Genomic DNA, 14278 nt, shown 5'->3' on the forward strand with positions numbered 1-14278 from the left:
CCCCCGGAATACAAACTGGGTAAAGTTCAAAAAGACAGTTAATTCGAAATTCGCGAATCCGGGCTCAGTGAAATCTGCGGAGCATATAAAGAAGTCCCTAGAGACCCTATCCAAGGAGTTACTGGATGCCTACCACGTATCGTGCCAAGGTCCATCAGGACCTAGCAACCGAGGAACAACACCCTCCAACAGATCTGTTTACCACTAAAACAGTCCACTGGGCTACAGACTCCTTCCCTATATCCCTATCCAATGGAGAATCTCGACAGTTGCCTTCCTCCCAAGGGCAGAAAAGTGCAGCCACGTGAGTCCTAATGATTACAGACTAATAAGTGTGATTACTGATAACCATATTGATTTCGCGTGCTGTTTTTATCCCTAACACAAGATCGATCGGACTGGACATACAGAAAAGAAACTACCAAGAGTGACAAGCTACGCACACATAGAGGTTGTTCTGCAAAAAAAAAAACAACATGCTGAATTACAGGTTGCGCTGCCGAGTAGCTGTAGGTGCAGCAGCGTTTTGCCCACCCTACCTTGATCATTTGGGCCGCAAAGCCATATTAGTGGCCGATGATCCCTAAAACCCCCAGACTCAGTTTACGTCCATATTACTCGTCATGGCACCCTAAAATAACTTGGTTCATTATCAATTTCATTTTAAAACTTATTTATTACTTCAAACAGGGGCATTTCCCTACTCTATTTAAACTCCCAATTGACCACAAAAACTAATTTAACGAACAGAATTCAAAAATCTTTCAATTTGGAAATTAAAATAATAATAAAAATAAAAGAATTATAAATAAATAGAAAAATAAAAAAGAATTAAAATATGTATATAATATAAAATAAACTGTATATGTATATATGAGGTAGCCGCTAAACTGGCATACAAATTTAAATGAGCATTTATGACAACAACAAAAACCCACGGTTACTGGGCTTGCTCTCTCTTCCGGCGTGTGGGATCTGCCCAACTGTTTTACCTCTCCCCTTCCTTCTTTCTTATATCTCTCGCTTGCTGCTGATGCACTAAGTCGGACCCACAGTTGGAGCGACGATCTCTTCTCTGCCTTGGGTGCTGCTCTGCGCCAGCGGCGAATTCGTTTGGTTCTTGTGCTTTTTCGGGAGCGCAGTCTCTTTTATTCTCTTTCTATGCCCTTGGACAGCTGGTTGTTGCTGTGGCTTGCTCGGTTATTGATCCCAATTATCTGTTTCTTCTTTTCGCCCTTGGAAATCAGCTTGGCACAAGTGCAAATTCTGTAATAAAATAATACCCATATTCCATTCAACGCTACCTAGCGACGCCTAAAAACCCCAATGTCCAACTTACCGCTTAGTTGCGATTGGCACTCTTGTTATATAAACTTGTATATGGCCGCCCGAAAAAAAAGAACACTTTCGGTTGCCTTTCCTCCAGCGTGGGGCTAGAATGTGATGCCTCCTTATTGGGTGGCCAATTTCTTTTCGATTTGGTATTATGATTTCGTTCTTTTTTTCCGTTTTGAATTATATTTTTTTTCCAGTACAAATTTGGCACTGACGCGAGGTTGAATTTGTTACTAATTTTCCTCTTTAACGAAAAACACCACCGTCTGGAGTGGGGCCTAGAATCGAAAAGAAAGACAGCCGTTGTACTTGTCCACTCACCCTCCTAACAGCGAAAGTGAGCCAACTGCCATTTCACCCGAAGTAACTTTACAGCGGCTTACTCTCTACGTCTGCCAAAAAAAAGTCGTTACCCCCTGGACATTCACGCTCGCCTGATTGCGGGAAAGGCAGCACAGCGCCTTATCGCTTCAGGAAATCTGTTGGGAAGGAAATGACCAGATCAACTGATTACATGACCCCCCAAACTTGCCTCGACGTCAAAACAACCGCATCTTTGGGACCTGAAGACTGGAAAATCGGTAGAGACCAAACTGAGCACCTCAATATACATACGGACGGCTCCAAGATGGACGGAGGAGTAGGAGCGGGCCTATATTGTACAGACCCTGAGATAAGGCTGTCATATAAGCTACCGGACCAATGCAGCATATACCAGGCAGAGGTTTTTGCCATCAGGAAAGCAGCAGAGGTCGCTCTTCTCACTGAAAGAGCACACGATGCGGTCAACCTATTCGTCGACAGCCAAGCGGCGATAAGATCCATACAGTCGTCCGCGGTTAGTTCCAGAAGTGTCTTGGCGAGCAGGGAGGCATTGGATACCCTAAGCACGACAAAGTCAGTGCGGATCTATAGGGTTCCCAGCCGCCAAGGAATCGAAGGAAAAGAGGCGGCGGACGTATTAGCTAAGGAAGGCGTCGGGCTGGCGAATTTGAGAACCGAGAACGTGCCTGTCTCCCTCAGAACACTGCAAAGCGATCTCTAAAAGTAGGCCAGATCACAAACCGGAAGTAGATGGAAGTTTTTTCAGTTTCCATTTTGGAAAATTCTCCATAAAATTCGCATATTATCAAAAGCGCACACTCTGAAAATTAGTTTTACCACCACTTTTCCGCTGAGGACCCACTGTGCCAATTTATTTAAAGTGTGAAATTCTTCATTCAATGGAGGACCATAGCAAACCATAATACCCTCTGAAGGTAAACATTAATTTTATGGAATTTTGTGTATTTTATTTATGAGCTATGAAATAAACCAATTTTATTGATATTGCTTTTGGTTAGTAGGGGTGCCAAACGTAAAATTGCTTGCTGGGTCGCCAAGAGCGGCTGGATCTTCCGTTGGTGGAGGTGGATTTCTGAACTGATCAGCAGATATTCTCGTGAATAATATTCCAACACCTTCAATTAGAGCCAAGAGAACTCCGCCTATTATCGCACTTCCGGCCATAGCAGGAACACCTACAAATATTTAATAATTATATTTCATTAAAAAGGTAAAAATTTAAGGATTAAGGCATCACATCTGTACGTTGCTAGCATCTCTTAAAATACAAGGCCATAAGGCCATAATGTACATCATTCACATTTACACACAAAATAAAAGTAAAGTAAAATAAAAGTTCACATCAATTAGTAAACCTGATACTTTAAAAACATGTGGCAGTCAAAGTCAGGTTATTCTATTCTATTATAGGAAGCCGTTTTAGAAAATTCATACCATTTCTTGCAGCTAATATTCCTCCAGTTGCAGCTCCGCTTATTATTGAGTTCCATGGGTCTTCCTTTTTTCGAAAGTGAACGAGCGTGCAATCAATAGTACTAAACATACCACCCCAAACTGCGAAATTTCCAGCTATTACAGGCGAGCGGGTTTTTATGGCAGTCATACTTCCGATCTAAAATAATACATTTTTTTAATGTAGGCAGCATAAGTACAACAATAATATAGAAGTAAGTTTGGGCTTTGAGCCGAACGAAGATCCGCTGAATAAAAAAATAATAATAAGTTATATAAGGGAACCAAACTATGTCAATCCTTTTTTTTTATTTGGTCGATTGTTAATAACAATTAACTTATCTGTGTTAATTTTACGATAACATTATGCACTAAAACTGTTAAAGCTACTTTTACAATGGATTGGGGTTAAATACAATGACTACGATTACAATATAATCAGCAGTACAGGGTCAGCAGAATTTGGTATTAGCCTCGGCGTCTCATGAGGATTCGTTTGGGTAGCTGCTGACCTTTGAAGCATGCCTTTCAGCTTGCTTGCTGATAACGTCTCCCACGAGAGGGAGGGATCTAGCGATGCATCGGTGGTCCTGCGCAGCAGTTTGCTCCGAAAGGTACAGATTCTCGCTGCCTGCGCTGCTGAACGAGCTCCCCGTGCAGGAAGACCCCAGGGATAGTCTCCTTTCTTTGGGCGTATGTTACCACTGCACACTTTTCTGATATATGGTCATATTAGGGCAGGGCCAATTTTCGAATAGCTTGAGCTATTGTTACAGGATTCTGTGAATTGACTGCTCAAAGCACAGAGAGCCCTCGAAAGCAGTGCTGTGTCGTCGGCAAACGTTGCCACCTTGAGGGTCTCCCCCGTTTGCCTACGGACCATGGTGGGCTTTGGCATGTTGTTGGTGAAAAGGGAGTACAGCGTCGACCCAAGCACACTGCGTTGTGGTACTCCTGCCTTGATGTATTTTTTCGAGGAAGCTGCACCATCCTGGGCGACGCAGATAGTCCTCTCCGCAAGGAAGCGTCATTTTGTATATCCTTTTTTTTATCAATTTCTACATATCAGCTAAATTGTAGCATTTCAAGGTTTATACACCTCTTTTACCCTGTGTACATTGATTTGGCGAGGGAAAGTTACAATATCGCTCTCCTGGTGGGTTCGCTAGTTAGAATGGATATTGTTGGAGTGCAGACCATTTTCATCTCAACTCAATTTTTTTGGCCGCATCTGGTATGTTTGGCAAAGCCCGAAATCCACCTCTCTGGGATGGCAATGAAACATGGACGGACTGAAGCGAGAAGCCCCTAAGAATACTGCTGGATCACTTTCGAAGTAGGAAAACTATCGAGCCAGTCTATTCACTCACTGACGGGTCGATTAACTTTTTTGAACTCCTCTTTACCCTAAATAACAACAAGCCGTTTCATACTAGCCTAACTACAAAGCATTTTCATAAATTTAAACATTCTACACCGGTGTCGAAAACCTAAAGCAAAGAAATACTCCGACTGTCCGTCTCGTCTTAACTTAAGAGCATTCGCTTAAATTATCTGTTGACGCAGAAATATGCTTATATGTTCTTACTTCTTACTGCTTATATTGCAGTGCTTCATTCGTTTCTTTAGGCTGTCAAATTTATCATCGAGCGCTGGGTAGAACCAAAGACTATACAATACCAAGATGTTGGATGAGCGACCAAAAAGCTGTTCTATGGCGGGTCCTAACATTAGGACCCAAAAGGCACCAGGGAGCGCGCGGGGTTTCAATTCCCTTTTCGCCTATACTTCGTCTCTACCGCGACCCCGCTGCCCATCGGTTTCGTCTGTTCGGCAATGCCTTCACCAGCAACGAAATAATTCTGGACTCTCGAGCCTCAGCACCGTCGAAGAGGTGGTCGCGGATCGCCGATGTCTTTGGAGCGGCACAGTGGGACCTTTGGCCGTCTCAGCTTGCTAAATTAGTTAGTGAATATGAGCACACTGAAAAAATTTTAAACTTTGAGTGCTTATATCTCCTAAACTAAAACTATCTTGAAAATTCGATGGGAAAATTCTCTATTAGATGCGTACATTAAATTTATCTAAAGCACTCATACAATTTTTTGACTATTTCGGCTGAGTCCCCACTGTGCCGCGCCAAAGACATCAGCGACCACGCTGCCCTACGAAGCCGAGTAGAATTTCGGAGGCGAAGGTAGCGTAAAAGATAATTGAAGTACTAGCCCCGCGCGCCCGTACCATGAAGCGTCAAACGAAAATTGAAAAAGCATTTGTTCCTCATGCAACATCTTGGTATTGTATAGTCTTTGGTAGAACGGAATTCAAATTTAAAACATAAATAAAAGAACAGTTAGTGAAGTACTGCAATTCATTTGAAACTTATGTTTTAGTGAAAAAGGAAGAAAGAAAACCCGAGAAAACGACTGCTTGTATTTAGTCTTGATCTAGCACTTACTGACACAATCTTGAACCAATCCCGCGTCCTTAATCCGACCCCGTCTGCTGAAAAAGTTCAGTAGCTCAACAGCTATTTTTAAATTGAGTTATTCCAACTGATGAAACTGTTTTTTCTTTTAGTTTTAATATCATTATTTTGTAGTCAATATTAACTTTGCGCAGAAAAGGTGGTCATCTATAGTGTATTTTTAATATTGGCCCTAACTCCGATACAACGTACATACATAGCCCTAGAGTAAATACAAGATATAGTAGCGGGGACCGACTTCAAGCCAGACGGGTAATAAAAGTCTTCGTAGCCTTACACCTGTCATGATCGTTTGCTTTACTTGTTATTTTTAGAGCCATCTATGCAGATGTGCCAAAGACGACACATGTGCTAAAACTAACCTAACTAACTATCCCTTTAAAAACTTATATGAGTTTGACTTCGTCTACTATGTATACTCCGAAAAATCTAAAAACGGTTATTCAGGGTAATATTACATACATTTACATGGTTACATATATTTACATGGTTATTAACTTGCACTTTCTTGAAAGCTGGACTTGTCATGGAATTCTCTTTTTTCATAAACTTCTCCTAAGCGAAGTTGAATTCTCGGCCCTCACTAGCCTTATCAGTATTGCAGTATTATCAGTGGATACTGATACCCGCCCGACTAGGCATTACTTTCCTCTCCGTCCTTCAAACTACTCCAACAATGAATCTTTCCGTAGCCTTTGCCGCGATTAAACTACATTTTTCCATCCTTTTTCCTTGGATACTTGTGCTTCCAAACTCAAATCTTCTTTAATGAATAATTTAAGTAAACTTTCTTCAGCCTTGAATTGTGTTAGCAAACTTTCCAGTAGCAGATAATTTTATGATTTGTACATTCTTATTTCTACACAGTTTAACTGTTCATAGTTGAACTATAAACTTTAAACAATAAACATACATGGAATAAAAATGTACCTCAGTGAATATTTTCTTTTAATTTGTATAATTTTGATTGAAGGTATAAAGTATCAAAATAAAATAAAACAATACCAATCGTTTTTTTAAGATCTATGCGATTTAGGTCCGGTGACTGTAAAGGCCATTTCATCAGGGTAATTTAGATGTCCATGAACCATTTCTTGGTCAGCATTATACTGCGGGAACTCCCACGTTATTTGCATTTCCTATTCAGCTTTATAGTCAAAGGACTGTTTCTAAATGGTTTCTTAAAGAATGGTACCTTTCTAGCTTTTGATATGGTCTTTTAAATCGACATCAATCAGCCGAATTATTAAAGTGTCAGTAGCCTTGCAGGTGTATTTACATAATTTTGTATACCTTCCGATGACAGAAAAGAATATTTTGATGGTAAAATGTTGAAACAAACTTGGTTCTGTGTGATATCACAAAGGTCTGGATACAACATTTCTAGCTCTTATTTCTCTAGTTTTTATAGTCTCTGAGGGTTATGCGTCAAACTACATAACAAACGAGAGGGAACGTTGTGAGTTGCTGCGGCGATCGCAACTCTAAATTTATACCCGATACATAGTCAATTTGGCTACATTGAGCGTGTCTGAACATGTCGTCGGGCGCTGCGTAACCACTGCAAATTAATTTATTCCTTTTGGCTATAAAAATGATCCGATCTGATCCAGATTCAGAAATCTCATAGATATGATTCTCATGCTCTATGATTGTGCGTTTTAAGTTTTCTCGTATCTTCAATATTGTAGATGAAACAGATTTTCGTCCTTTGTGAGGGCGGAAGGGGGTGATATCATACATACAATGACATATCACAGAAGTCCGTTGCTCTAGCTCATATAGTCTTTGAGCACTAGGCGCTAATAGGGACGGACAGACAGACAGGGCTCAACCGACTCGGCTATTGATGCTGATCAAGAATATATGTATATACTTAATGGGGTCGGAACCACAAATCTAATATATAGTATTTATATTAGTATTTTAGTAGTATTTTATTTATTTTGAGTATCGGGTATACAAATTCAAAACGCTGAGAGTCGCGACACTATTCTATCCGGTACTCAGTTTGCATTGAGTGGACCGCAATAGCTGATGCACCTAATTTTCAAATAAATCAAAATATAGCTTATATTTTCGTATATATTATAGTATCTCATTAGTTAAACATTTTTAATGTTTCCCCGTTAACGCCTTGTAACAGACTTACGCGATTTAGAAGTCAAATGAAAGTGCCACGACAGACCTCATCGGGAATATCGATTGCGGATAAACTGTTTTTTGTAACCTTTTATCCTAAGCTAGTTTTGAATTAAGTTTTTAATGGTGGTACGGCTGACAAATTGCAAATTTCGAACAAAGGCTAGTTTTGCTTCCACCGCTTAAAAACGTTCTATATCTGTTAATTGTTTGAAATTAAATCTACGTGAAAACCCAATAAACCTAAGATTTTTTAAAGTGCGAAGATGCGAACAGCGAAAGCTGTTACGGGTCCCCCTGTATTCATATGTATGTACATGTATGTATGTATAATGCAATCTTCTGATTTCAAAAAACATCCTTCTGTTGCATATGTACATGAATACAAATCTATTATACCCTGTACTCTTTGTGTACCGGGTATGATAAGGAATACATTATTTGTTCACTATATCTACACACATATGAATGTATAAAGAAAAACAACAACAAACACGTGCTGCTTAATTACGAATTACGTAATTGACCTTTGGAAAGGCAAATGCAAATGCTTCACATAAAACATTCAATTGTGAACTAAATATACTAAAAGTGTAATAATCGGATACAGACATGTGTACATTTGCAGGTACACGCGCCAAAAATAACAGCTAATGCACATGTACGTAGATAAGTACAGAAGATAAAAATTATCCGTAAAAATAACGTGAGCGAACAGTATTATAAAAATTTGTATGCCAAAAAGTAAAAAGGCATGTTTCATTACTTCAATTCAGAGTAGAACTCTACTTCTACTTACCAATCTTCTACTCATACCAGACGGGGCATTACGAAATCCCTTAATAGCCTGGAAGACTCCGCCTCCTATACATCCCATGGCGAAAGCACCTCCACAATCATCCACAATTCTATAAGGACATGGTTCTCGAGCATATTCTTCCATTTCTTGTTTAAATTCGCAGAATTTGGCTTCTTAGGGCAACTATGTAATACAAGTAAAAGAATACTTTCAAATTATCGATGGTAGTTTCAATACTATCGATAGCATTTTTTCCACTATCGAGCTGTTAGAAATGTGTAGAATCGGAATAATATTTGGCTCTTAAATTCATTGCAAATTCTCATTGCAAAATATTTTTAGCTTAAGCATCATTTACATTTATAACCCCATCACACTGGGCACCATTCATTACTGGGATGGTCCGCAAAAGTCTATTCCCACAGGCAACAATCCACAATCCATTTCTGGGATGTTTCGTAAGGTTTTGACGCTACGAGCATTTCAACTTATTTATTTTCTTTAGGGTCTACACAATATTCTGCGATTGCAGATCGTATCTGTTCACTGATTAAAGTCAGCTGAACTCTAGCTGTTAGCGGGCTGTTCACGCACCTCATATCTTGCTAGCTACAAATTTTCATTAATCGAGCTGTTGTGCATATTGAATATATTGTGTAAAATACAATAGCACAATATTATATTATTTTTGTGGTGGGGGTATCAAGACCTTTTCCGATTAATGCTGTATGCTAAAATAATTTCTATATCTTCCTCATCCATTAAGAAAAAAAAATTAATAAATATTCCGCGCAAATTTAATGTACTTGTTATTGGAATTAGCTGTTTTTGACGGATGGAGCCAGTGTGAATCGGAGTTTCATATATGTCAAAAAATCCCACCATTCCCCCGGGATGGACTCAGTGTGCAGAGCCTATTAATGTACTTGTTATTGGCATTAGCTGTTTTTGACGGCGGTGGATGGTGGATGTTGCCAGTGCGAGTCGGAATTTCACACCTGTCAAAAAATGCCACCATTCCCCCGGGATGGACTCAGTGTGCAGAGCCTATAAGCCGCACGTTTCTATGCGAATATTACCCAATGGTTTTCAAATGCAACCCAAAATAACAGTAGCTGGCAATAAAAAATAGTTCGCGCCTAGACATATTTCAGATCCTATTTTAAAATTAAAATTGTACATAACCAAAAATAGACAGATACACCAGAAATAATACAAAATGGAGACTGCAGAAAATTATGGTGGTATGTTTAATTAATAAACATCTGTATGCATATATGAATTCTTATGATTAGTATTTTGCAGCCAAACAATAGACGTTTACGAAAAACCACAAGTGCTCTGACGACTGGTATAACATCAGACTTAGCTAAATTTGCTGAAAAACGGGAGATTACAAGATGGACATCTATGAATTAGTACTGGTAAACGTCACGCAGCAGTTCTAAAGGTATTTTACGTTCTGGCTGGACGCATTTGTATATGATGTGCATTTTTCTGTGGACTGATGAGAATACAAACTTTTTGATATATCTTGTAAAGAACTTGTGAGGAACCGCGGTTCCCACAGGCCGAATTCGACCAAAGCATAGCCGGATAAAGGCGGTGGGACGGTCGGATAAAGGCTGATGGCTGACTGGATAAGGCGAAGGTCAGCCCAGATACCCACGGATATCCGGATGCGGCGAAGAGGCCAAGGGCCCCGAGAGGAGAAGTGTCCCGCTCTCGGAGCGAGAGAAACGCGAGAGGCAGAGGAGACGGCGGGATCGGGCCGGCAGCGATCCGACGCATGACCAAATATGGGCATGGGATCACGCCACCGGCCAGGCCCCGTTACGAAGGCCGTGGAAACCAGGAGACGGCGATGGAAAACTACCAACGCCGAGCCGGGGCCCGTCAAGGGGCTCTTTTTCCGTGGAGAAGTGATCGCGCGCGCACGTTGAAACCCCGCCGAAACGTAAGAGTGATACCCGGTACGGTTCGAAGAAGTGCAGTGAAGTGAATAACAACAGGAAGACAGGCCCCGCCTGCCCCCAGAGTGAGTCTAAGTTAAGAGGTGATCCACAGTTGCCGGCGGAAGCTAAGAGGGGAGTGCGAGACGTAGAGTGCGGATTTGCGTGGCGGGCCAAAGCAATAGCGGAGGTCAAACTGCCCCAATCATTAGCCTCAACGCTGCCACACCCGACGAGAGCCCACGCGTGGTGGAGATCCATAGATAAGCTGAATTGTAGCATCTAGCCCTAAGTCCTAATATAATTACGAATAAAGAGAAATTCGATTAAAGAAAAGGAAGGTCTTATCATATGTCGTTGGGGGCAACAATAAAAATACGTTGCGACGAATCGGCCGACCGCTGAGCGAGCCTAGCAAACTCAAGCGAACCAAGAAGCAGGTGCGTTACAACTGGCGCCCAACGTGGGGCCTACAACGACAAATAGTAGGACAAAGGGAGGAGAAATATAGACGAGAGAATGGGGAAGGGACAATGGATCCACCGGTTGAGAAAGGAGGAGCTTGTCCAATGCGGCCACGCCTTCGGCGTGCGGCTGGAGGGCACAGTGGACAAAATGAGAAGAACATTTAAGGAGTGGATGAGGGAACACGAAGATGAGTCGGAGTGGGCCGATCTGATTGAGGTATGGGAGTGTCGGGCGGACAGGTCCTCGCTGACACCCCGGGCGGACGACAAACAAGCCGCGTACGAGCACCTGGCACCCCCACCCGGCGCAGCCGCGGCGGCGCTGTGGAGGTCCCCAGTCGACATAGAGAGAGAATTGATCGCGAGTCTCTCAGTGCCAATACCGGAACGCTCGCACACAGGGACGCCTAGCAGGCCCCGCCACCAAGGAAGGGATCGAAGCCGAGAGACCGAAAGAGGGAGAACCGAACCAGCCATCATACGGCCAGCACACCTGGACTACGCTAGAGTGGCGAAACAGGTGAGAGAGTGGTCGTTCCGGTTCGACGGGGCGACGAAGCCTCTCGAGTTCTTGGAGCAGGTCGAGTGGTCCGCCGAGACGTACGGTCTGGATCCGGATCTGATTCCAAAAGGCGATGCCGGAGCAGCTAAAAGGGCGGGCGCTGATGTGGTTCGTGGCGAACAATCGACAGTGGAGAACGTGGAAAGAGTTCTCGTCCAGCTTCCAGGCTTACTTTCTGCCGCGGGGATATTTTGAGAAGTTGCTGCAGGAAGTGAGGATGCGGAAACAGAAATGGGCCGAGCCATTCAAAGAGTATATGGTAGAGATGCAGACACTTATGCGACCCCTGAAATGTCCCCAAGAGGAGCAAACGGAGCTGATTCGTGAGAATAGCATGCCCGATCTGAGAGCGTATATGAGGCCGCACCGGTGCAAGGACCTCGACACCATGATGGAACTGGCAGACGAGTTCGAGGCGTTGGAGAGGGACCGCCTAGAGTTCCAACGGGAGAATCCAACCGTGAAAGCCCGGGCAGCGAATCCCTTCCACAAGCCAGCCGAGACGACGGCATGTCGGCGATGCAAAGACGGCCCGCTGGACGGAGCAGCACGGGAGGAAAGGGCAGCGCGTGTCCTTATGCCGACACCGACCAACGGCAATATCGAGAACGGATATGTCAAGAATCCGGCCCAGGCGTGCCGAAGGTGTGGGAGCGCGGATCATTGGAGCCGGGAGTGCAACGGCCGACCTCTCACCTACTGCTGGAGATGCGGAAAAGTGGGCATCTCGGCATGGCAATGCTGCAGGAAGACGGGAAACGCCCCGCGACCCACGCCGCGGAGGGCAATGCCAGGGTCGCAAGAAACGGTCCCTCAAGCCTAGTCGGCAGGCTGACCAGCGAGGAGGAACAGTTATCCGCAGTAGTGGAGGTCGCGGGCATGGAGCTGCAAGCCACGGTGGATACAGGAGCTAACAGCAGTTTCGTGAGCCGCGAGCTGGCGGACCGACTAAAGGGTGAAGGCCGGGAGGCGGCGGCAAGGAAAAGGGTGAGGTTGGCGGATGGCCATAGCCAGGAGGTCACGTGCCAGATTGAAACGAAGGTAAGCTTTGGGAACAAGAAGATCCCAATGGTGCTACTCGTATTGCCGGGTGTGATTGATGAGTTAGTGTTGGGATGGGATTTTCTCCGCGCGGTCGGGGCAGTGGTGACCTGTGCAGGGCACAGGGTGGTGATCCCTGCCCAAGATCGGGAACGAGGAGACCAGGAGGAAAGACTGTCCGTGGCGAAGGCCGAAGCTGGAGACACGGCTCCGGAGTCCGACAACGAAACGGACACGACCCTAAGAGTGGCCGCCAGAGGGGTGTCAGCGGGCATGAGGCAGAATGAGGGGGTGAGGGAAGAGCCAGTGGAGGAATTCTTAGCCCGAGAGTTAGAGGCATTTTCCAAGATCGAGGGGGTGTCTAATGTGGCGGTGCACACAATCACCATGAGTGACCCGCAACCGATTAAGCAAAGATATTACCCGAAGAACCCCAAAATGCAGGCCGAGATTAACCAGAAAGTGGACGAACTATTAGAAATGGGATGCATAGAGCCGTCAAAGAGCCCCTACAGTTCGCCTATAGTGATGGTAAAGAAGAAAAATGGCAAATGGAGATTGTGCGTGGACTTTCGTCAAGTTAACGCGAGATCAGTAAAGGACGCGTACCCAATGCCCAGGATCGATTACATCCTCGATCAACTGCGGGAAGCGAAATTCATAAGTAGCCTAGATCTGAAGGATGGATATTGGCAGATCACCTGGCCGAGAGCAGCCGGCCGATCACGGCGTTCACGGTGCCCGGAAAGGGGCTATACCAATGGAAGGTGATGCCGTTTGGGCTACACTCCGCGTCGGCCACCTTTCAACGGGCATTAGACTAAGTGATTGGGCCAGAAATGATGCCGCACGCGTTCGCGTACCAGGATGACATAGTGGTCATCGGGCGAACAGAGGAAGAACACCGAAGAAACCTGAAAGAGGTGTTTCGACGGCTGCGCTTGGCTAACCTGCGGCTGAACGCAGACAAGTGCGAGTTCTTAAGGAAAGAGCTGCGGTATCTAGGCCACAAGGTGACCGGCGAGGGGATATGTACAGACCCCGAGAAAGTCGCAGCCATAGCCGAATTGAAACCGCCGACAAATGTCAAGGAGCTGAGACAGTACTTGGGAGTGGCCTCATGGTACCGGAGGTTCGTGCCCGACTTCGCCACCCTCGTGCAGCCCCTGACCGGGCTCCTCAAGAAGAAGACGGAATGGGTCGGGACACAAGAACGGCAAGAAGCGTTCGAGGAGGTGAAAAGACGACTAGTGGCGGACCCCGTGCTGGCGTGCCCCGTCTTCTCGAAGAAGTTCATTCTGCAGACAGACGCCAGTGATTACGGGCTGGGTGCTATTCTCACGCAGGAGACGGAAAGGGGCGAACGGGTAATATCATATGCTAGCAGGGCGCTAAATGGACCCGAAAGGAACTATTCGGCGACCGAGGAAGAATGTCTGGCCATTGTATGGGCCATCCGCCGGTTGAGGCCATACTTGGAAGGATATCGCTTCAAGGTGGTCACGGACCACATGGCTCTGAAATGGCTAAATAGCATAGAAAGTCCGTCGGGAAGAGTGGCGAGATGGGCACTAGAGCTACAGCAGTACGACTTTGAAGTCGCGTACAGGAAAGGACAGCTCAACGTGGTAGCCGACGCACTCTCCCGACAACCGGTGGAGGAGCGAGGCCGTCGGATAAGAAATGAGTAGGGAA

At 44.6% G+C, this 14278-nt stretch overlaps 1 protein-coding gene across 1 annotated transcript; it reads right to left on the reverse strand.

Moving 5' to 3' along the window:
• Positions 1-2605: 2605 nt before the first annotated feature.
• LOC108157029 (mitochondrial import inner membrane translocase subunit Tim17-A) lies at positions 2606-8764 on the reverse strand. The gene is made up of 3 exons (XM_017288842.2): positions 8562-8764; positions 3115-3292; positions 2606-2855 (listed from the first exon to the last, which is right to left on the reverse strand). The coding sequence occupies exons 1-3, from the start codon at positions 8703-8705 to the stop codon at positions 2656-2658; spliced, it is 522 nt and encodes a 173-aa protein (XP_017144331.1). The 5' UTR covers positions 8706-8764; the 3' UTR covers positions 2606-2655.
• Positions 8765-14278: the final 5514 nt, after the last annotated feature.

This window comes from Drosophila miranda, chromosome 2, assembly GCF_003369915.1.
Source record: "Drosophila miranda strain MSH22 chromosome 2, D.miranda_PacBio2.1, whole genome shotgun sequence".
Lineage (NCBI taxonomy): Eukaryota > Metazoa > Arthropoda > Insecta > Diptera > Drosophilidae > Drosophila > Drosophila miranda.